Source organism: Atractosteus spatula, chromosome 2, assembly GCF_055471065.1.
Source record: "Atractosteus spatula isolate fAtrSpa1 chromosome 2, fAtrSpa1.hap1, whole genome shotgun sequence".
Lineage (NCBI taxonomy): Eukaryota > Metazoa > Chordata > Actinopteri > Semionotiformes > Lepisosteidae > Atractosteus > Atractosteus spatula.
Window position 1 is genome coordinate 59563757 of NC_142707.1, and position 23004 is coordinate 59586760.

Genomic DNA, 23004 nt, shown 5'->3' on the forward strand with positions numbered 1-23004 from the left:
GTTTTGAATTCAAAAAAAGTTTTGAGTTTATAATCACCCTCTCATTAGGACAAGATGTCAGTGACAGCAAAAGGCAAATTGGGCTTAATTTGAACATTTCTATGCAATCATTTGTTGGTTTTGTGGAACCCAATGGCTCTTTTCATCTCAAAGAACACTAGAGAAATCAATCAATCGAAAACGAGTCAACATTAATTATCGACATTGGCAGAACTGAATTGAGATACAGTGTTTACACTAAGAGTTCAAAAGAATATAGAACCAATAGTAATGTGGAGCTGTTGTTAAGACCTCTGCAGTAGAGAGTTGTGAGTTCACATCCTAGGTGGGATGTTACTGATATAGCTTTCACTCTACAGCATAAATAGGTGATCTCGCCAGTTATTATTGTAAATTAATCATTGATTTTATCAGGTTAAAACAAAAGGATTGAGTTAAAAAATTAAAACAAGTTATGGATTATCTTCCCAAATACAGAAAAAACACTATTATTCCTTTTTCCATCACGTAGTATAACTGCATGTTAATTCAGATGCTGGAAGTCTAATAACAGCTCCTTGCATTTGTGCCATGCTTTTAATCCCAAAAAAGTGTTTTTATATACAGGAGGGGATCCACTTCATTCACCACTGAAGTGTAGCACCCACCTGGGTGGTACACAGCAGTCAGTATGCAGCAGCAGCCTTGCTGCACAACAAGCTGTTAAAAAAAAGAGGAAAATTTAGGTGCTGTATACAATCTGTGTAAAATCAGAGCATCAGAGCAGAATACAGCATAAACTGGGATAATACCCCTGCTCTAATGAACAGTGCGATGGGATCATAAAGACCAAGTACTATAGTAAAAAAATCGGTTTTCTGATGATCACTGGATCATTTCATAGCGGCATCATGAAAGTGGCAATTTCAACTCCTATAAGTTGTAACCTGACGAAAACGACAGTGGTAAACTTAACAAGAATATGAGAAAAGCAATTAAAAGAGAAACACAATCTTGTAAATGTACTTTTTAAAATAATTTATACTAACAATAGAGAAACAGGCAAAAAAGTATTCATTATTGTAGGCTTTTTTCTGGAATTCATTACATTTTGAATTTGGTATAAGCATTAATTATATAACTACATCAATAACTCTAGAAGATGGCATTGCCATGGTCTTATTATTCAGCGCCGTAGACATACATTTAAAATATATTGGGTACTGGCAATGTTGGACACTGAAGAACACACAGGAAAAATATAAGCAAAATTGATATACGTCAATTGATATAATGCACAAATAACAAAACGCATGCTGCTTTTCCCTTCCCACCATTTGCTTGTTTTAAACAAGATTTTTATTGCTTGAATTAAACACCACAACTTTTGAGAATGAATCAAAACTACACAACGATTTCACCTGTTTTGTGACTGACAGGAAGTCCTTCATCAGAGGTGGATGGTGGAGATGGAAGTTCCGGAACATTCTCTATTCCATTGCTGTGCTGTTGATGTGTCTGCAGAAAACAGGTAAGCACATGTCTCAATTTAGACTCTAACAAAGTATGTCTCACAAGATTACTTTTAAGTCTTGCATGTGTATGCAACATTATTTTAAACGTGACTACCCATTTGAAACAGGCTTTTCTTTTTTTAAGGTCTGTATGAACTTTAAGTTTTTCTTGTGCATGTCTGCTCTTTCTGTTTCCCCTTGTCTCTGCTTTTAAGTTTGGTATAACTTTCATTGCTCTACTAATTTTCAGATTTCCAAACCTGATGTTAAAATAATTCATTCAATTCAATTCAATTTATTTTTATATAGCGCCTTTCACAACAAGGTTGCCCCAAGGCTCTTAAATAATGACACAGTTAAAACAGTATTATTTTCACATAAATAACCCAAGGAAAAATATCTGGATAATGTTTAATTTCAAAATGTGTATGAAGTGTTTCAGCTTTAAACTAAGTGTTGTGGTGTGTATTTTACTGTGGACTGTACAGTATATCTCAGGGTTTTATTTACCTAGCCCTCAGAATATTAAGAAATGTGTTTTTTAATTATACTTTTTATCACCACACCAAATGTTGAAATGCATGTTTACAATGCACGTATGCTGCTTCAAAGGTAGCTGATATTTTTTATCTCTGTGCCTGGAAACAGTACAAATTTGAACCAGAGCTTCTGGAAATTTCTAGTGTTTATGGGGCGCCTGGGCCTCTGGTGACTTGGTAATAATTGGTGAGCATAATTTTCTCAAAGCCACCCCATCCCCCTCCTCGTTATTGTGTGACATGCTAGGAAGCCTACTGCCTACCTGCTTTCCCAGTGCCCATCCTCCACACTGAAACCCGGTTTTATGCTCACAAACCCCAACACCGTCACCGGCTCCCCAGACTCTCACTTTCATTACAGTCTGTCTGTTGGTAATTTACTTCCACAGAGTCATGAAGAAATACCATCTACCCAAGAACGTTACACACTTCTTATTCATGTTTCTAAACAGCGTCTCAGACGTGTCTTAAATAGGATAATTGTTCTGTGGCTTGGTAGGCTGTGACACAAAGTAGAAGGCTTTTTTCTGTCTCTATTTTTAAGGCAGCATTTAAATTTCCGTCCAGACAAAACGAGGAAGTTATTGTCAGTTATGCAATATTGTTTGTGACTGGATGTTTCAAATCAAAGGCACTTTAGATTAAAGGGCAGAAGTTGGAGAGCCATCATGGTTTTGACCACAATTCAAGAAGCTGCTCACAAAAAGTGAGTTGTACTTTCAAAAGCATGTCTCATATTAATGTAACTTCCCACACCAGTGGGAACATGGGGCATGTTATCATGTTATTGAATTATTTTATTTAAATACCCCTGTGAAAAAATAATTGATAATTTTCTCTGTTTATCATCTGCTATTAGTAGCTCAGGATGTTAGCTGCGTCATATGTTGTGGACAATAACTATGTGTAAAATTTGTAAAATGATTTAAAAGAACAAGCACATGCAAAAAGTCTATTTATAGACAAAGAGAGAGATAGAAAGGAATACTGCAATGAAGTCTAATTTTTTTGTTGTATTATGACAGCAAGACCAGTAAAGGATGAAGTACTGTTTCTGGGTTAATAACTGAACTTACATAACTTACATAAATGAATTATATATTGAACTAATATTTCATTTAGATGTTCACCAAGTAAAAAAAAAAATCATCAACACGCTGAAGAAAGACAAACATTAGCATAGGAGAGGCTGAAGTGTTATGGGCATTAGCAATGCATGTGGCATTACGCGGGGGCGTGCCCAGTGTGGAGGCAGGGCCCTGGTAGAAGGGCGGCGTCTGGCCTTTGTAGTCCCAGCTGTCCTGGCTTCCAGTTGATGAGCCCCAGCTGGGCGGGTCCTATAAACGCACAGTGGTCACCGCCTGATGGGACAAGTAGGGCCAACTCTGGAAGGAGGGAGTTTGATACCGACAGTCCCGGAGGGGATTATACCCATCTAAGCTTTTCTTTTTTCTTTTCACCTGCCCCCTATCATATCTTCATTGGGGCAGGCAAACCTTTTTCCACACACAAAAACAGTTTTTGTTTTGTTTTTGCCTTACGCGCCCTGCTCTACCAGACTGGACCCCGCTAAATAGGGTAAGTTCAGTCTGGTCTCCGCTGTGCTGGGGGTTCTTTTTTCCCAGGCTGGCCCCCGTTAAGTAGTGTAAGACTAGCCTGGAGGTATCGCAGCACAGCGGAACACTTTCTTTTTGCCTCTTGGTTGTATTTTTTTCCACCCTTGTTGTATTTTTGGTCCCTGCTAACCTTGCAATGCTGCTTTTGTCCCCTCACCCGGGGACGATTACTTTTACTGGTGCTCGCTGCGGTACGTCCCACTACACACTGTCACACACAATCCAGAAAACACATGTTCCAGGCCTGATGATGTTCTGCTAATTGTACATAAATATCTGTAGACCATTAGCAAAGCTCTACCAGAAGTCACTCAAAAAATTCCCCCTACTCATTTTGGGTAGGGGTACCCACTGATTGGAAAATTGCTCATTTAGTACCAATCCTTAAAACATGTGACTGAACCAGATAATTATAGACCAAGGAGTCTTGCTTCTATTACATGTAAGGTTAAGGAAAAGAAAATAAGAACCTAAATCAGAGAGTCATCTAAATAGAAAGAGGATACTAGATGATAAAAAGCACAACTCTAGAAGAGATAGATCTTGCTTAACTAACTGGTTATATTTCTTTGAGTAAGCAACAAAAATAATGCATGCAAACAGACAGTATATGATACAGTGTATTTAGATTTGCAGAAGGCTTTTGATAGAGTTCCATTAAAGTTCGATTTAAGATTAATTCTCAAATTGAGCTTGAAGGCATTCAAAAGTACTGATGAATACAAACAGAGTACAGGAGGGTGAATGCTCCAATTGAAGTGATGCAATTAGTGGAGTAATGCAGGGATCTCTAATAATTTTAGGACTCTCTATTATTTCTTACTATTATAGTATATCTATTAGTACTGTTGGTACTGGTGCTTCTTCTGATTTATATCAATGATTTAGGTTCTGGTGTTGTTAATAAACCTGTAGACAAACCTCTGGTAGTTAACATTTAATGTAGTTGAGTGCAGAGTATTAAAGCAGGTAGCAAAATGAAAAACTATAGATACAAAATGAGAAACACTGAGCTTGAAGAAGCTATTATGAAAAAAGACTTAGATTTTCATTTTCATTCTTAGGAAATATAGCTGAACAATTAATGAGAAAATGTTAGGCTATATATTAACATACAGTATATAGTTAAAAGCAAAGAAATAAAAACTAGAGATGATATTATGTTAAAGCTGTACAATTTCTTAGTAATACCTCATTTAGCATATTACAGTATGTATTACAAAAATACCTTGCAGGAAGTAGTATAGAGAGAACAATGAGTTACATTCCTGCACATATAGGAATGTCCTACTTCAACCTGCTAAAAGAACTAAATCAGTAAAACAGTAATCACAGATAGAAACAGGAGGCACTTTGTAAAAGAACAGTTGTTGGATTCAGGAACAAGCTACTGATTCATGTTGTAGAATCTGATATTCTGGCTTTTCTTCAAGAAACAGCTGGATGAGATTTTCGGATTAATTAGCTATTAGGATCTAAATGGGTGAGACAAGCTGACAGACTTCCTCTCATTTGCAACCGTTCATAACTTATTTAGTTTTTTCTGTTCTGAGATCCCAGTTTATTTGTGGAACTATTTGCTATATACCTTCATGATAGCATCATACAGTGAGATCTTTGCAGCCATGGATACATTAGTTAATCTATAGTTTTAATGTTGTTATGTTCTTGGCATTCTGTTTTCCAGTTTAACCCATATCAGTTCCATTCCCTGAAAACTCTTGCTTCATTTACCTAGTTTGGAGATTATTTTGGTATATAGGCCCACTCTACCACCAATTCTATTCTTCATGTCTTTCCCCAGAGATTTATACCCACTTATTTCATATCTACCTCTATAATCTTCCCCTAGCTATGTTTCAGATATTCTTAGTATAATAATTTCCTAGTTTTCTGTAAAATGTTGTAGATTCAAAATATTATTATTTTTTATGATGCATTGAACATAAAGGTATAGATTAAATTTCAATTTAATTTACAGTACAGTATATAAATATGTACACACAATTCACACTTAACATTTCAAGTTGTTACAGTATATGTTATCTTTTTTTAGTGAGACTCCTTAATGACCCTAATTAGTCATCTGCAGAATTGTTTGCCCTGAGGATTATACTGATCCCTGAAAATCCCTGAGATGGTTCTTTTAAAATGCTAATACAAGACACTAACAAGCTTTGTGCCATCACTTTTAAATTCACTCTAAAAGGAAATTTTAATGACTCTTCCTTCAGAATTTATGCCAACCACAGTTTCTAGACTCCAGTGCTGAACCACATTGCAAAGTATGGTTTCAGATTCATATTGCAATGAAAATAACACTCTGCCTCAACACAGTGCTTGATAATTAGGTGCAGATGTTTACTCTAGCCCCTACCTTGCTGTCTGATCAAAATCTGTGTGTGAGTGTTTTGACTAATGAACGAAATTCTTTAAATCTATTTTGGCATGCCATGAATTTAATTAATTATCATGCTACAGTTTAATCCCCACTGACTCCATTGCCAAGATGGTTTCAAACATTTCGTGGGCACTCTGAATGAAAAGATGAAGACTTTTCGTGTGTGTGATCCAAGCTGACTACTTCATCAAGCCATACATAATTACAACGTTAATGATAGACGATAATGATGGACAGAGGAATGCAATTTGGTAGGAAACACCTGGAGGACAGAGATTGCAAGTGGGCTGCAAGCAGAGATAGATAGATATAAAGTGAAAGGCCCTTTGGAACTTTGTAGAGCTCACTCACCTGTGAGCGATCTTTTCAGAAATTAAGTATTGCTGACGGGTAAATCTCTCCTGCCAACTTTCCCCATTTTACATACCATACAATCCTCCAGTATCACCTCTCTGCTCCTGGCCTTCAAGTGACATTTTCTATCTGACATTTTAATTCCTTACACCGACCCCGGCCAATAGTCAGGCTGTTAATGATATCTTTAAGTTGACAACGGTTATTTCTTTTAAAATAAACCTTTGATAGTAATGCAGATGGAAAAATAATGTGCAATCCTCTTTTAACCTGCTGCTCTTCAGAAAGTTCATTGTAGTTATACAGCAGCTAGGAACAGATGACTCATTCATTCATTGGTGGCCACATTCCTTTCATCAGAAAGGCCCGTCATTGTAGATTTGTTCACTAGAAAATCTTTGAATCTTCAAGTCAAAATGCAGCTTTATTTGAAATACCTCACATGTGTCTTCTAGACAAAAAGCAAACACTGCTTTTTTAACAACACTTGTTAACATTATACAGGCGTTTTAAGAATTGTTTTGTCAATTCATTTTATTGCTAAAAGCTATCCTCATATCTTTTCATTTATAGCTAATGTTGGCATATTCTCGCAATGACTAACTTTTTAGTAATTTATTTGGCTGATTTTGCCCAAAGTGACATACAGTAGGTTTGTGCCCATACTGTACATAAAGCTGGATGTTTTGCCCAGAAATCAGAGTAAAGCATGTTTTCCAAGGGTACAACAGCAGCATACATCATGGAATTTTTAACCTACAATTTTCCAGTTAGGACTCTAAAGCCCCTGATGAACCCAAATAGTGAGGTTTGGCAAAGTCACAGTGCTGTAACCTTGTTAGAAACAACAGTTTCAGGATATATGACCATTGTCTCAAGTGACATCATACACTGGTTTTCCTGGTTTCATGAAAATAAGGTAACCCAATTCCTGGGTCACAGCTTTGGTGCTCTTCCTTATGAATATACGAATTATACTGTATGATGACATTTCAGACATTCTGGATTATGTAAATAACACCACACTGTGACAATTTCAGTGGGATTTAGTTTCTGTAAATTAACAACATAGGGACTTTGCATAGCCTGTGATGTGGGAAAAGGTATATTATCCAATTAAATTAATAATTCATATATTAAAGTAAATGATCTCGCATATTTAGACATCTATAGTCATATTGCATTATAAGGTATCAGACATTTTTCTGACTGCAGCACCCTGAAGGTTTGCTTGTTTCACAAACCAAAAAGTGAAACCTTTGGTTTCGTATACCTTGCAGTTTGGTAAAGAGTATTGTGGCATCTTGTGGCATTTTCTAAAACCTGTAAAAAACAACAGCCTTTGCAGTTGTATGATTTAGGCCTAGAGGTTCTTTGATATGGTAGATGTAAATTTACCATTGAAAATTACTAACACGTCTTTGAATATTCCACCCACTGCTATTAGAAAATTGATAACCACTGCAGAATATATCTGGAAGCCACATCACATCATTGACTTTTCACTGGTACTGTATATTACTGTTCTTTCATCATGCTGTACTGTATATCTGTCAACATCATGTTACTCAAGCAACCATAGTTCTTTAATAAAAATAAAAAATGACCAGATTTATACTTTAGTTACACCAGCAGCTGTCCATTTTCCACCAGAATCGTGCAGGATTTTGTTAACACCTTTCAAAACCATGAGAATACATTGTGTTCAAATAATGAAAATTGTAAAACAGTCTCAAAACTGAGTTTGTTTAATGAAGTCCCGGGAACCTATTGTATGCTAGTTTGTATGAAGTGCTAGTTTGGGAGAAACAGGAAATGGCATGCTTGTTGATGGCCGAAGAGGGAGTCTTAAAGAACTTGAGTGATGTAAAATAAATAACTTTGAACAGACGTCCCTTATTCATTGTTGGTACATGTTCCAAAGTAACTAAACACTCACAAATTGGTACAGTATATGTTAGCACTCTGAACACATTGCTAACATTGCTAAACATATCATGAAAAAGTTGCTTACATATTTTAAAACATTTTGTTGACAAATCACAAAACAACTGGAATTCTTAAATGAAAATCCAGAGTGGAAAACAATTTATGGATACCAGAACATATTTATTATGCTCTATAATCTGAAAAAAAGTCATTACCTTTTCTAATTCATGGTGTTATTTGCCAAAGTGGAGCATGGTGATTCTACCAGACAAATGTCTCATTCATGAGCAAGTAAAAACTCAGAAATTCAGAAGGAATTTCAAGACATATGAAAACCTGGACACCTTTCTAGTTCTGTTGGCTATTACCATGTGTCCATCTACCTCTAATACAATGTGATGCATTTTCCTTTCATGTTGGCAAGGAACCACAGCTTCTCTGGCTTTTTTCCAGTAAACAGTTCTCTTGGTTGCTCTGTGGTCCCAGATAAATTCATAAGGTATCCTCTGTCAATATTTTAAAAAATGTATTTTATGATAACTCAGAATTCATCTGAAAAGCCAGCAGCCATGTCACCCTGCAACTTACAATTAGCAACCCACTGAAGCTAAGCAGGTGTGAGCCTGGTCAGTACCTGGATGGGAGACCTCCTGGGAAAAACTAAGGTTGCTGCTGGAAGAGGTGTTGGTGAGGCCAGCAGGGGGTGCTCACCATGCAGTCCATGTGGGTCCTAGTGCCCCAGTAAAATGAGTGCCGTCTTTCGGATGAGATGTAAAACGGAGATCCTGATTCTCTGGGGTCGTTAAAAATCCCAGGGTGTTTCTCGAAAAGAGTAGGGGTGTAACCCTGGTGTCCTGTCTGAATTTCCCATGCCTTCTTATAATCCCCCTCTATGAATTGGCTACATTACTTTGTTCTTCTCCCCCCCCCCTCTGACGGCAGGTGGAGCGACGCGCTAGTTGGAGTGTTCTCGGTCGCATTTAATGGCAACGTCAGCTCAAAGATTTGGTTCAAACCACCAAATGGAGATGGGCGTGCCGACAAGCGGACCCTGCTGATGCGGGATTAACGCTAGAATGAGAGAGAGAGAGAATTCATCTGAAAAAGATTGATTCAATGTACAGAAATATGATGCAATAACATTTAACTCAAGTTAATGACATTTAGTACTATTTAAATTGCTCTCCAGTTGAAAATTATGCTAAACACTAACCTTTCAGTCTGTACTTCTAACATCTGCTGGTCAACTACAGTCTACATATTAGCCATCATGAATTTGACCAACTTGTCTAACCAGTTTCCAGTCCAAAACCTGAATGTTTCCACTTTAATGCAATGTCTATAAGTTTTATTGGGCCAAATATTACCTACTAACTTATAGGACTGTCTTTGGCATTACATATACTGTAAAGTATCCTTGAAATGAAATGATAGCCATTTTATTTCAGTCTAACACTTAATCCTAATAGATCTGTATTTTGTAGATTTGGATTAACACAAATTAGAGATAGTTTAATGGCAAACTATATTATTTCTGACCCAAAATAAGTTGTATTAATAACAAAGTTATTATAATGGTAGAAAACACTAATCCCCCAATAAATTGTTGATACTTACTGTATATTATAACTTGATTGTGGCTAAGTCATCTCAGCCTTTTGCTTTGTGTTAAGCATATACTCTTAAGCACACACTCTTAAGCACACTAATGTAAAAGCATGCTTAAAAGCATACAGTAGCCTCAGACTGATATTTTTTCATCAGAAGTATAATACTATCATCCACATCACTAGAGTTATATCAGTTATCACATGGAGCTAAGCCTTAAGATTTGTATAAGCAGAGAGAACAATAGAGAACACCTAAGAAACTCATAACCCGGTTATTTATTTCTGCTCGTCTACATGTAATTGAACCTCTAAATGATTGAATTTCATCAGTGTCCTAATTTTTATCAAAAATGTCAGTGTTCTAAAAAATACAAACAAATGACACATTTCTGAAGTAGCGTAAAATGAAGTGATTACACCTACCAGGGGGAAAATGAATGCACACTTGTACAAATCTACTTTCTCTTAGAAAGTTCACAAACGTTCAATTTTAAACAAGTAATAGGTTTATTCCATGCTGAAAAAAAGAAGAAAGAGAACAATTTTAAACAAGCCTAGGAGCAACTCGGTCATTGATTGCCAAAGCATTGCATTGTCCTACAGGTAGGTACCTCTGAAATCATCAGACCAGAATTCAGTATGTAATAACAGGGTAGTATACTGTACTGTATAACAGAATAACCAGCCTTCCCAAAACACTTTTGTTCTAAGTGGTAAAAAGGTAAAAAGCTAAGCTAATAGTTTAAAAGAACATATTCATATTTGGATACAAAATGTTACAATGACCATTTTTTGCATAAATCAAACCACATGTGTGGATTTAGAAATAATGGGGACATTTTATTCATTTTCAGTTTTATAGCCATGTTTCTGGTATTATAGAAACTTATTGCCTCTTCAAACCATTGTTTTTATTTTGTTCACATTTTCTTTCCCGTATTATTTAATAGTAATTAGCAAAATAAGTGGTCTTGTTATTTATGTTGGATGCATTTCAATTACTCAGCAGTGGGATTTTTTTTCTTGGATTTTTATATTTGACTTTATGATTGCTGTGGTTTTGGCTCATTTGAGATGCTGGCATTGATGAAGAGAAGTCATTGTTTGCTGAAATAAGACTGCTTTCCAGGTTATTAAAATTGTACTCAATAAGAAGTCTCCATATTACCTATTAAGTTATGCGCGCTTTAAATGTATTTGTTTAAATACATTTTTATGCATTTTTAGTTTTTGCACTAGAGATCATTCAGTTTTTACACATTTTTATGGGTTCCATTCCCAGACGTTCTAGTGTGTAGTATATTTTAAAAAGCTGAAATGTGCAGTCTAGTTTGAATAGGCAGTTTTTTTAAAAAAGCATAGATCATGAGACTAGACTGCTGACTATTGCGCATTTCTACTGAAACTAAGTCTGAATTTTCCCTGTTTCTTTCTGCCTGGCTCTGCATTCTGGTCCACTAATATAATTCCTGTACAACTGCTAGCCTAGCTTTGCACTGAAACCTGTGCTCCTCAAGTCTTCATTACACCCTCTGTCCCTTGCCATTCCTTTGGCCCCCAGTTTGAAAGTGACCTGTCCCTGTTTTGGTTCAGCAGTACTGAGCTGTCAAGTCGAGTGCAACAAAGTGCTCACCGCCTCTTCAGGATTTTTTACGACCCCATGCTACCCCAGCGAGTACCCCAAAAGTCAGGCCTGCAAGTGGACTCTGCAGGCGCCAGCAGGATTCATCGTGCAGATCACGTTCCGTGATTTCGAGCTCGAAGAAGCTCTGGGGTGCATCTATGATCGTGTCATTGTGAGCAATGGGAAGAGCGAAGTCACGTTCTGTGGCATTACAGCCAACGGCTTGAGCTTCAACTCCACCGGGAACGTAATGAACGTATCTTTTAACTCTGACTTTAGTGTGCAAAAGAAAGGCTTCAATATCACTTACAGGCAAGGTATGTTGAGAAACGGGCACATTTTATTTTATTTTGTTTTGTTTTTGTTATTGTTGAACTTTTGGGTTCTGTTTCTATATTATTCTTTTACTTTTATGTATTACTTTAAATAATTTGTGTACATGGCTTTTTATTATTGTTTGTTAATTATCTATAATTTATAAATCATAAAAACGTATTTAATAATGTTTTTATTCATTATTCATCTTTTGTGTTTGTTTGAAATGCCCCTAATGTTTCTCTTGTGTATTGAAAACTGAAGATAAAACACACTAGTTCCAAGATAGAAGTGGTTTCTTACTATATTTAAATGTAGGAAAGTACCTGTTTTATTCCATTTCAGTGAATAGGACAGCATTCACAAGCATATGATCAGTAGGATGATATAAGCTTATTATATGTTCATGTATATACAGTATTATTCAATGAATCCAATATTTTCATTAGCTAGTTAAATTGACTATAGTCTTTAATATGCATATTTATTTTTAATTAATATTTTGGTTTGCCTTCACTCCTCACTTCTGTATTTTTTGACAATTGTAGTGTTGCATCAACCTATAACAGCCTGCTCTACTGCCATGACATGTTGAGCTGGAAGTCATATTTTATATACAGTACAGTAAAAACAGGAGAAAGGTTCAAATGCTATCTTCCATTCACAAAAAGATGGAGATCTTACAGATTTGAATAAAACTGACTTCAAAACAATTACTTAAAATATTGGAAGAGTCCTTAAGCAATAAAGTGGAATTATCATGACTTTTCCTAGTTGGCCTCAATGAAAGTTCAGTTTCATAGAAACCAGATTTTGCTGGCCAACTATCACATATCTTTATTGTAAATATCAGCGCCCTCCTAATCCTTGAAAAGAATTTATTTAAAACAGAGGACTAATATCAGCAAAGAAAGATCATAACAGTGGAAGTACAGGATTCCAAGTACAAATAATGTGTCAGAAAATTTGCTCAAGCTATACTTTCACAATAATTCAAAGTCTGGAGAAAGATTTTACAGAAAAAGTCCAAAAACTCAGCCAATACGTTGGAAATAACTCAGTTTTTTTCTGTGCCAGTATAGTTCAAATACTGTTAAACAGTAAATCTAGCCAAGAAATCTGGTTTGAACTGTGCTTGCTCTGCATAATGATGAGAATTATCACAAAATTTTTAGTTGCAAGTTTGTTTAGGATTGTCAGAACAACTGACAGCGAAATTAATTAAATATTGTTTTTTAAAGAATAGCAATTATTTCAAGCAATTATTGAAGTGTATGCATTGTAGACATACAGTACTGTTTCCAAAAGAAGCTAGTTAACTCTTGGGTGTCAAGAACAAAAAGTTGTCATAAAATTGAAGGGAATATTTTGTGTTTTGTAAGTCTTCAAAGGAAAACATTACCTCTGTAGCCTACCCAAGACGTAGAAGTGTGATAGTTTTAAATGAGAGTTATTGTAATTTCCATCGGAGTTTGAATAATTTACAGCTTCTTTGAAACATGATTCCCTTTCTACACACACTGATGCTTTTGACATCAGTCCTCATTGTTCTTGACCTTCAGCTCGGTTGATAATGTTCAGGCGGGTAGAAAGGCAACATAAGATGTGAATGGACCACATGGTGTCCTCTTATTTGCTACCTTTCTTATGTTCTCATTTCTTGTATGAGTGTGAAGTCAATTTTCAAAAGATAACCTTACAGTACAGTCACAGTTGGGGCTATTGTAACCAGTTGCACATCAATAGTCACGTACCACTGTTAAGACAAACACTGAAATCATATTAACACCATGAAATTGATCTATGGCTCCGGCTCCCCAGAGATCCTGTATCAAATAAAACAGTTAGAAAATAAATGGATAGACAGATGAATGGATATTTGGATGGAGAGACATCTTGGACAGGTGGCGTTAAAATGTGACGAATAATTTTGGCCACACTTTTTGTATTCAAATTATTGTTTATTCATTTGCACTACAGGGAACCTTTAAATGCTCAGTAATTATGACCAAATCTAACAACCATCAACCTCTACCACCCAAGCACCAAACTGTCTAGTGACACTTTCTTTGATGGCAGTGCTGCTTCATATGCGCTGGAGGCTATGGCAGGAATTAAAGCTTCTGTTAGGTGCTGGTAATTGTCCTGGCAGACAATCTGTAGACAAGCAGAGTAAGAGATGATTTTGGATTTTAAATCTTGCAAACAGGACTACAAAGCAGAGGTACTTTTATCAGAAGGTGACTTATTTGAAATGACATGACTGTACCCTGATTTTTACTTGCAACTCTTTTCTGATCCATGACAAGGGATCATGCAATATTTTGGGGAGAAAATGAGGCAAATAGAAACTGTTAACAAAGAGGTAATCTAACACCAGAAGTTGCAGAGAAACAGGAAGCAGAATAATGATTATAAAGGCGAGCTTTTGCTGCATTTTCTAAACCACGTTCTTAAAAACTAGTTTATACCAGTTTTCAAATCATTATTGATATATTTAGGAAATGTATTGGAGTAGTTTAAACAATAAGCAATTTTGTGTTATTATTACATAAAGTTATTATATCAACCGTATTAAATGGTCTGTATTAGCTGAATTTTAAAAGAATATTATGGATTACTTAAAAATGTAAATGGAATGTAAAAAAAGACCTGGAACATATCCAAAATGAGCAATGTACAGTACATGGAAACTAGCAAAGCAGTCGATGACTGCTTGTTATAGGTAAGTACCCTCAGCTCATAATGGCAATTACTAAAAGGTCAGGACAGTGTGAGTGACAGATATCAGTGTAACAAGTCCAGTATGTCAATGCTGACTGGTGTATTGCAAATTGCTGTGCTAAATGATGTTCAAACTAAACTGGCATCTTGGATTACAGAAATACTGTATTTCTCATAAATGAAACCACTATCTATCACTGTATCACTGTTGCACAAGGTGCTTCTACAATGGACTTTTCAGCATATTACTGTATAAGTAATCACAGTGAATAATACTTTATATAAAACCAGCCTCTGTTATCATTGCTTTGCTCTCTGAGCATTTATGCATCTAAAATGTACAATGTCTTCCTAAAGTATATCTGTTTTTTTTTCTCTTTAACAGTTGCTGTGTCACTGAGGAATCAGAAAGTATCACTTAAACAAAATAAAGCATATATTGAAAGTGCACCTCAAGTGACCATACCTGTTCTTCGCCAGTTCACTACTTGCTTTGAGGCAGCAAAATCCGGTAGAGTCAACAAAGACTGGATGGTTTACTCCTACATGGACTCTTCTTCTAATGACATTCTTACTTTCGTAATATCAGGCACCTACACTGCTTTGACTGTCCTGAACCAGACATGCATGTTAACAAACATATTGAGTGAGAGTGATTTCTCATTACAGATGACCCTCTTTTGTCTTACATGGGATAGTACAACAGGGAACACTGCAGTGTATACTGGGGGGAATTATAAAACCTCTCTTTGTGGAAATACCAAAGGGAAGATACCACAAAGCAATGGGATATTTGTTCTCGGATCCAAACATGGGAATATGGATGCCTTTTCTGGAGACATTTACAACTTCAGACTGTGGGATTCTGCAATGAGCAACCAGCAACTTTCTTCCCTCACCTGTGATGTAAAGGGAAGCATCCTTGATTGGGAAAATGAGTTCTGGGTTATCCCTGCATCCTACATAAAAACAGACAGCACATTGAGCTGTAGTAAGTATACCCTTATAATATAACAAATATAAGAAGCAGTTGAATCCTCTAGCTGTTATTCTAGGTTTAGAAAATGTATATATCACATATTTATTATAAAGTACCTTTTTTGCACTTTGATAGGAGATTATAAGGTTAATGATTGTACAGTCTGGTGTTATAAATAATATATATATATATGGTAATTATGTGTATACAGTTTAATTATACTCAATTTAATATTCAGGCTATTTTCTGACATCCAGTACAATTATTATACAGTAATTCGAATTTGTTTTCTTATAGAAATGGATATTGCATGCTTTACACAGGTTTTTAATGTAATTAGGAATGGAGTTCCATACTGGCATAGTGGGTCTCTGAGATGTATATAACGTGCTTTCATGTGCCTAAATATTTTTTCTTAGGCTTTTTCGTTAGAAAGTTTGGTTAGGTGAATCTCTTTTCTTTTTCCACCAATTTCAATTCAGGTTATTAACAGAAGAATCTTATTTATAGAAAATAAATCTCATTTAAGAATACAACTCTGAATCAGGCTTTATATACCCAGAATAATGCATTTGTAAAATTATCTTCTTCTTTTCTTTTTTCTTTTCATGACCATTCTAGCAAAAGACATAACTCATACCTGTACATACAATAGGTTTTCTTAATGCCTAAACTGTGATCCAAACCCTTGTATTAATATCAACCCTAACTCCTGTCCTAACAGTAATCATAGCTATAAACCAAAAATACATGCAATTTGCTAAATGTGATAAATACTTTGTTATGTTATTAGGAACAGTAGTATTTGGGCATTGCATGTTGTTAGAACAACTAACAGTATATACCTTCTTCTAAGGTATTATGCAGGTTGCAAAAATGTAATAACATTCATACATAATAATGCTACTGCATAAAACCTAATTCAAAGGAAGTGTGACAAAATACTTTGATATGAAACACGTGTTGCTTTGCTGCCTGTTAATATTTTTAAGTTATTGCAGTTGCAGAAGAAGTTAATCTAAGCAATTGCTGGTACAGCAGCATGCAGATGAGCTTTTTGATAAGCAGTAGCGTATGGATGGATCTCACGATGGTTTCAGTGTTTAGCTGTTTGTAAACAAATTGGCAAGTGAACTGTTAATGTTAAATTTAAAAACAAATTCTGATAACTTATGAATATGCTTACACAAAGTCTGGCAATTTATGATAATAGTAATACATCATATACAGAAATGTACAGTCTGGTACACTTAACAAAAAAAAATTCAAACAGCAAATGAGAAGTAAACAAGGAGTATTTCATTCACGAATGCTTATCAATATATGTATAGATATATACCAATTTCCATTGATGAAACACGATGAAAAGTAGGCATACATGTACATGTGTTCAAAATGTATGCTCTTATTGGGTTTTGGATCAGTGCATATTTATGACCCTGGGAATTGAAGTAGGGAAAAATTCCTGATTTTCCATGTGAATTGAATCACATTGTAATTGAGGTCCCAGTAAATTAAAATCAATGGCATCAAATATGTATATAGTAAATAAATAAAGATAATAATTTATTAGTGATAAAATTAGTTATCATTAGCAAGTCAATCTAATGCTACGATGAATTATGTTTTCCAGATGATAAATGCTTTTGTGAATGACCCTGTAAATACTAACATGTCAAGCACAAATAGTACCATAAAGGAGACAATGTGGTTTGCGAATATTGATTAAAAACTGTAAAGCATAAGATGAGCTGGTTGTAATGGGAAAAATGTCTTTCTCTGTATTCAGAGAAGCTGTTGTGGTGCTTCAGATATTCTTTCTTCTGCCTCTGATGCTCCAATCATCCACAGAGCCTGAACTTTCACACCAATATTCTTCATGGACACCTTTTTACATTACTTAGCTCAAAGGAAGATCATATTCTGAGAGGCTAAAAAAAACTGATTAGTCTTGAACAGATAAAACTACAAGGGGTCCTGATTCAAATTCCAAAACCCTGAAAAGAACTGACAAAGTCCCAGTGGAGATTTTCAGAATCAACAGGTAAACACAAACCACAGGTCTCAAATGGAAAATGAGGGGAAGTGTGTTTTAAAATTTAAAAAACAGGAGGCACATTATAACTGAAACTTGGGGCTCCTTTACACATAAATGGTTATTGGAGTCTGTAACAAACTACTGAGCCGTGTTGTTGAAGCCAGTACCATGGCTTTTTTCATGAAACAGCTGATGGAGATCTTTATTCATGACGAATTAAAATTAACCACTATTAACCAGATGAAATATGTGGACCAAATGGCCACATCTTGTCACTGATAATGTTGAGAGCTATTTTACATCAAACCTCTGAACACTAGCCTCTAAAATACAAAATACTGGTATGCATACAATGAGATACTTTTCAGCATGGTAATATAAAACTTGACAATTGTACAAAAATTGTATTTGATGGAATATGTGCAAATGCAAATCTCAACAGAGGGTGAGGCAAAGACTAATTAAAAATGTCAGAGTTGTACATCTTGAAGGCAGAGTGCATTGGGTTCATCTTCTCACTTCTTTAAGACTTTGGAAACAAACAAAACTCTTTTGGTCAATGTCGTCTTGTTCTCCTTTAGTAGCAACAGATGTCTTAGTTAGAATGGAGCTCTGACTGATTATTTTATAGTACCCGAATAAACAGAGCTGTGCCTGTATTTTATTGGACCATGTCTTCTAGTGTATAAACATGAAGTGAAACAAAGAGACCCAGTCATCACAGCACTCAGAAACAATTTTAACAAACAAAGCAGATGCATGCAATCCTTATTAAATTATGACAAATCATAACTTAATGAGTGTAAATACTTACACCCTGGATTTTCTGTGGAAAGCATACATAGTGAACATCTATTAGTCTTTACTATTGTTTTATTTCTGTCTGCTGTCTAGTGCAAACAGTGAAATGAGTCTTGAAAAAGAGGTCTTCAATTTACTGACATTTGTTGCTGGAAAAGCTGTTTTAATGGATATAATACTGAAAAGAGTGTTTTGAGTAAGAACACTGTGTGAGTTAAAGTGACAGCTCTGAATGTAATGGTTTTGGAGTGGGAGCTTTAGAATTCTCTCTACAGGAAGATATTGAAAGACAGATTAAATTCTGCCAGCACTGTGCTCACTAGAGTTTGTAACTCTGTGGTTGTAGGGTAAATGAACTACAGAACTGGACATTTCTTTTACTTATTCAAAACCTCCTTGAAAAAGGTTCAGACCTCAATGTTAGGGAAATATTATTTCATCTATAGAGGTCCTGAAAAATTAGATGTCAAGGCACATACTGGACTGATTCTCAATTTATCCAAACTAACAAGCATTTTAATCTGTGGTGTGCAGGGTCATGTAGTAGAAGCTGCAGTAACATTTGCTTTCCATCATAGTTGTGGATATGGATATTATTCAGAGTCTTTCTTCAGCTTGTCTGTTATGTTGAACATTTTTCAAGTGTTTATCTTGGAAGTATGCACAGCACTTGGGTGTGGATAGTGTAGCATTATAGAATCTGCCATTAATAACCTTCTTAAGTTACCCTGGCAAATCTAAACATTATAATGCCTGAATATAACTATTTTTCATTATGTTTTTCAAATATTTTATACTAATGTTGTTTGATATCACTTAGATATTGTGATATCTAATATGGCATGACCATATTTTTTTATTTTAACTTAATTGTGCACAGAGCTGTTTTGATATTAACGTCTTTTGTGTCTATCTCTTTAATAACCATGGCTGCTACTACATGCAGTTTTAATTAAGTGACCTGTATAATGATCCCACTAATTGTTAATCTTCTTTTTACAGTCTGTTACCCAAGTTGCTCACACTTAACAACAGCTACCCCATCTCGTGGTGAGTTGCTTCTAACAAAGTGCTTGCTTAGAGGAAGTGCTTGCATGTTAATTGCTTGTAAAACGGACAATATGACAGTGTAAACTAGTGTTTTGCATGTCTTTAATTTTCTACAGCATGAATAACAGTATGTTTAATTTGATAACTCATTGAAATCAATAAGACATGTTGACCTGTAGCAACTGTTTGTTGGATAAATTGAGGCTGGACTCATTGGAGAATTTGCTTTGCTGGTAACATAAAATCAGAAGCTATCAGAAATAACTATGATATATTTCAGTTTCTTTGTCATATTGGAGCTTTCTGCTCCTTGAATAGCTCAGGCCTGTTCAGCAGGCAGTTATATTTTGATAGATACAGTATGTTTATGAGCAGTACATACACATACTGTAGCTCGGTGCATTATAAGCATGTTCGTGGTCATTTTCATTTTTGCACTCAGGCTTTTGATGCACAATTTGTCATCCTATAATGACTGCTGAAACCAAAATCTCTCACAGACGGTAATTAAAAACTTCCTTTTCATTGACCTGCATGGAAAGACATATTGACATGAAGTCTAAAGTGCCAAAGGATCAGCCTAGATCAAACCATGCAGATACTAACCTTACCACTAATAACCAATCATCTGAAGGATTAGCATGGGATATGAAAACACCCAGTATACTGCCAACTTGCACTGATCCACCCCCAGAAGACATCAACAGCCCCCTTATAAACCGCGTTTGGTTAGCTTCAAACCAAACGGAGATTGACCCTGGTTTGTCTTTGTGTTTCCATGAGCTCCATCTTTTTCCAGGAAGACCAAATGTTTTCCCAGAAAGGTGGGGTGTAATACATAAATTAGTCAAACTTTTGGCCAAATACAATATCTTGTGTTGTTTTTCCTGAAAAATCCTGAGAAAGTGGTTTCCTTGTGGTTTACAACCTCAGAAAACATTTAAACGTAGTTAACAGGTGACACTACATCAGAATTAAATTGTTTAAGCATGTTTATGTTAGGCTAATGTAATAAATAAGTGATTTGTATTGCCACTTTTATTTGTTTAATGTCTACAGTATATACTCCTGATTAAAATTTCTCAAATATTGCTGAAGGGCAAATAATATTACAAGTCTCAGCTAGATACTGCACCTTCCACTAACACATTTTAAGACTATCTGGATTGGATACAAGGGATGTATCTTTTTACCCTCTCATGGTTAAAAGGAGGAGGCTTCCATTAGAGGAAGATTATAAATGTCTCCCAGCCTCATCATCCTATCCTTTATCAAACTAGTCGAGATATAGGTGGGTAGCTGAGTCAGCATGCATAGGCTGCAAAGGAACAAGTAATACAGTAGGTTTATTCCATGCTGAAAAGAGAAGAAAGAAAACACAACTCAGGTGTGAAGCTCACACCTGAAGAAGGCTCCACGGCCGAAACGTTGTGTTTTCTTTCTTCTCTTTTCAGCATGGAATAAACCTATTACTTGTTCCTAGTCAAGATATAGTTTTGGCATACATTACAGTATACTTGATCACTTTTTAAAGTGAAATGGATGTTTTCATGTGAAGAAATTAGGCAGAAATTTCCTTTTTACTCTTGAAAATCACAGATAGAAGAAATTTTACCCCATCCATTGGACTGACCCCTTTTTAAGTCATAAGCATCAGTTTTTACAGATTTTCTCCTAAGTATTGTATTCATGCACAACTGTATTGTCAGTTCACACTTCACATAATACTTACATAATACTGCATCCTTAAATCAGAGGATGTGTGCAAGCCACCCTCGTAAAATCATTACAAACAGACGCAGGCACAAGGAAGTCATTTTACATTGTATGATAAAGTATGATATGATAAAGAAATGTTGCTGAGGACATCTTAGTACTCAATGGTAAAAAAAGTAAAGTGCAAAACACACCACGTTTAACCTGGTGAACCAAATATAGTCTGACAAATAAAAGCCCTTGCAATACCTCTAAATAAAAACCACTTCAGCTCTAGTCATTCCTCCCTCAGTAATGCTTTACTGCCACAAGCTGTGAATGGGCGGCTTTATTCATCAAGTATGTTTACTGTGTCCTACTGTGTTGTAAAATTTTAGTTAAATCGAAATATTATACATTATAACATGGGTTCTGTGATTGACAATTAGAAATCACTGATCGGAAAAGAAAACCAGTCTTATTACAATTCTCTGTGACATTTGGTCTCTGGTTAAGACTTTACAATCCAGAATATCCTGTGAGCACTGCTTGCATTCCCAGTTTGAAAGACTCAAATTCCCCCTAAAGAGACAAATTCCGGAGCAACTTTGGTTATCAGCTTGGAAATAATTATTTGTCTCTATTAGAGATGAAGTAACTCTCGGTAAGTAACGAAGACTCCACAATGTATAGTAGTTGATCTTTTTCATTGTAATGGCTGGCCATAAAGCTAGCCTTTTTTGAAGTCCTGCAATATAACCACAGTGTATGTAGGTCTTATGAATAATTTTCCCCTCCATCATTCTAACACCACTAAAAGATTTCTGTACAGTCAGTACTGTGCATTGTAAAAGTATCGTGAAATTACAAAATGATGCACACCCATTTTTTAAACTTACTGTAATATTTTATTTAGAACTGGGATACTCAAATTGAAGACTTTGAAAGGTATGTTAAATTACAGTAAATAATTCACAGAACCTAGAGAAAAAAATGATATACAGGTATGTTGATTGCTTAACTATTCAGACCCATGTACTTCCAGAAATAGCTGGTGGAAGTGCCGTTGGCTGCACTTACAGCTTTTTTGTGTAAGTCTCTACCAAGTTTGCACACTGGCTTTTATTGATTTGTTCATGCTCTCCCACATTGCTTGAGGATGTTTCCACAGACACTCAAAAGAATTCATGTAATAACTTTGATTATCCAAAAACATGTATTTTCTTATTTTTAAACAATTCCAGTGTAGCTTTGATCTGGTGCAGATCTGGATCATTGTTCTGCTCAAAGCTAAATTTTTGGCCCAATTTTAGGTCTGAAGCAGCTTTACTAGTACTTTGCTCCGTCTATGTTCATATTAGTCTTGTCAACATTCAAGGAATCTGCTGAAAAGGAAAACTATAACATAATACTGCCACAACCATGTGTGACAGTAGGGATTGTCTAGACTGAGTGATAAACTGTGTTGGGTTTGCATCTGATATAACACTTTGTATTTAGTCACAAAAAGTCTAATTGTGTGAACACAATACCTTTTTGCTACATGTTTGCAGTAACACTCAGGTGCAAGAGTCCTTTGTGCGGTGACCAAGTATTGTTGGACCATGGACCATTCTTCCATGTCAACCGATGAACTCTAACTCTTTCAAAGTTGTTGTTGGCTTCACAGTGGCATCACAAACATGTTTTCTCCTTGCCTGGCTGCTCAGTCCGGAGGGTCTGTTCAATCTTGGCATTCTTTCACTTCTTACTGATCGACTTCACCATGCTCAAAAAGATATTAACGGTCTTAGAAATGTTTTAATATCCTTCTCCTGATTTGTGCCTTTATACAGC

General features: G+C 35.6%; 1 protein-coding gene across 4 annotated transcripts in view; it reads left to right on the forward strand.

Annotated features, from left to right (window-relative positions):
• Positions 1–23004, forward strand: part of adgrg6 (adhesion G protein-coupled receptor G6) — an 83246-nt gene that overhangs the window by 11732 nt on the left and 48510 nt on the right. For 2 of the 4 annotated variants that reach the window (XM_088934043.1, XM_088934067.1), the window contains exons 2-5: positions 1419–1510; positions 11536–11883; positions 14991–15596; positions 19426–19473. In XM_088934043.1, the coding sequence (XP_088790169.1) occupies positions 1419–1510; positions 11536–11883; positions 14991–15596; positions 19426–19473 (1094 nt within the window). The remainder of the gene's footprint in view (positions 1–1418; positions 1511–11535; positions 11884–14990; positions 15597–19425; positions 19474–23004) is intronic. The other 2 variants (XM_088934050.1, XM_088934059.1) reach the window with 2 other exon arrangements.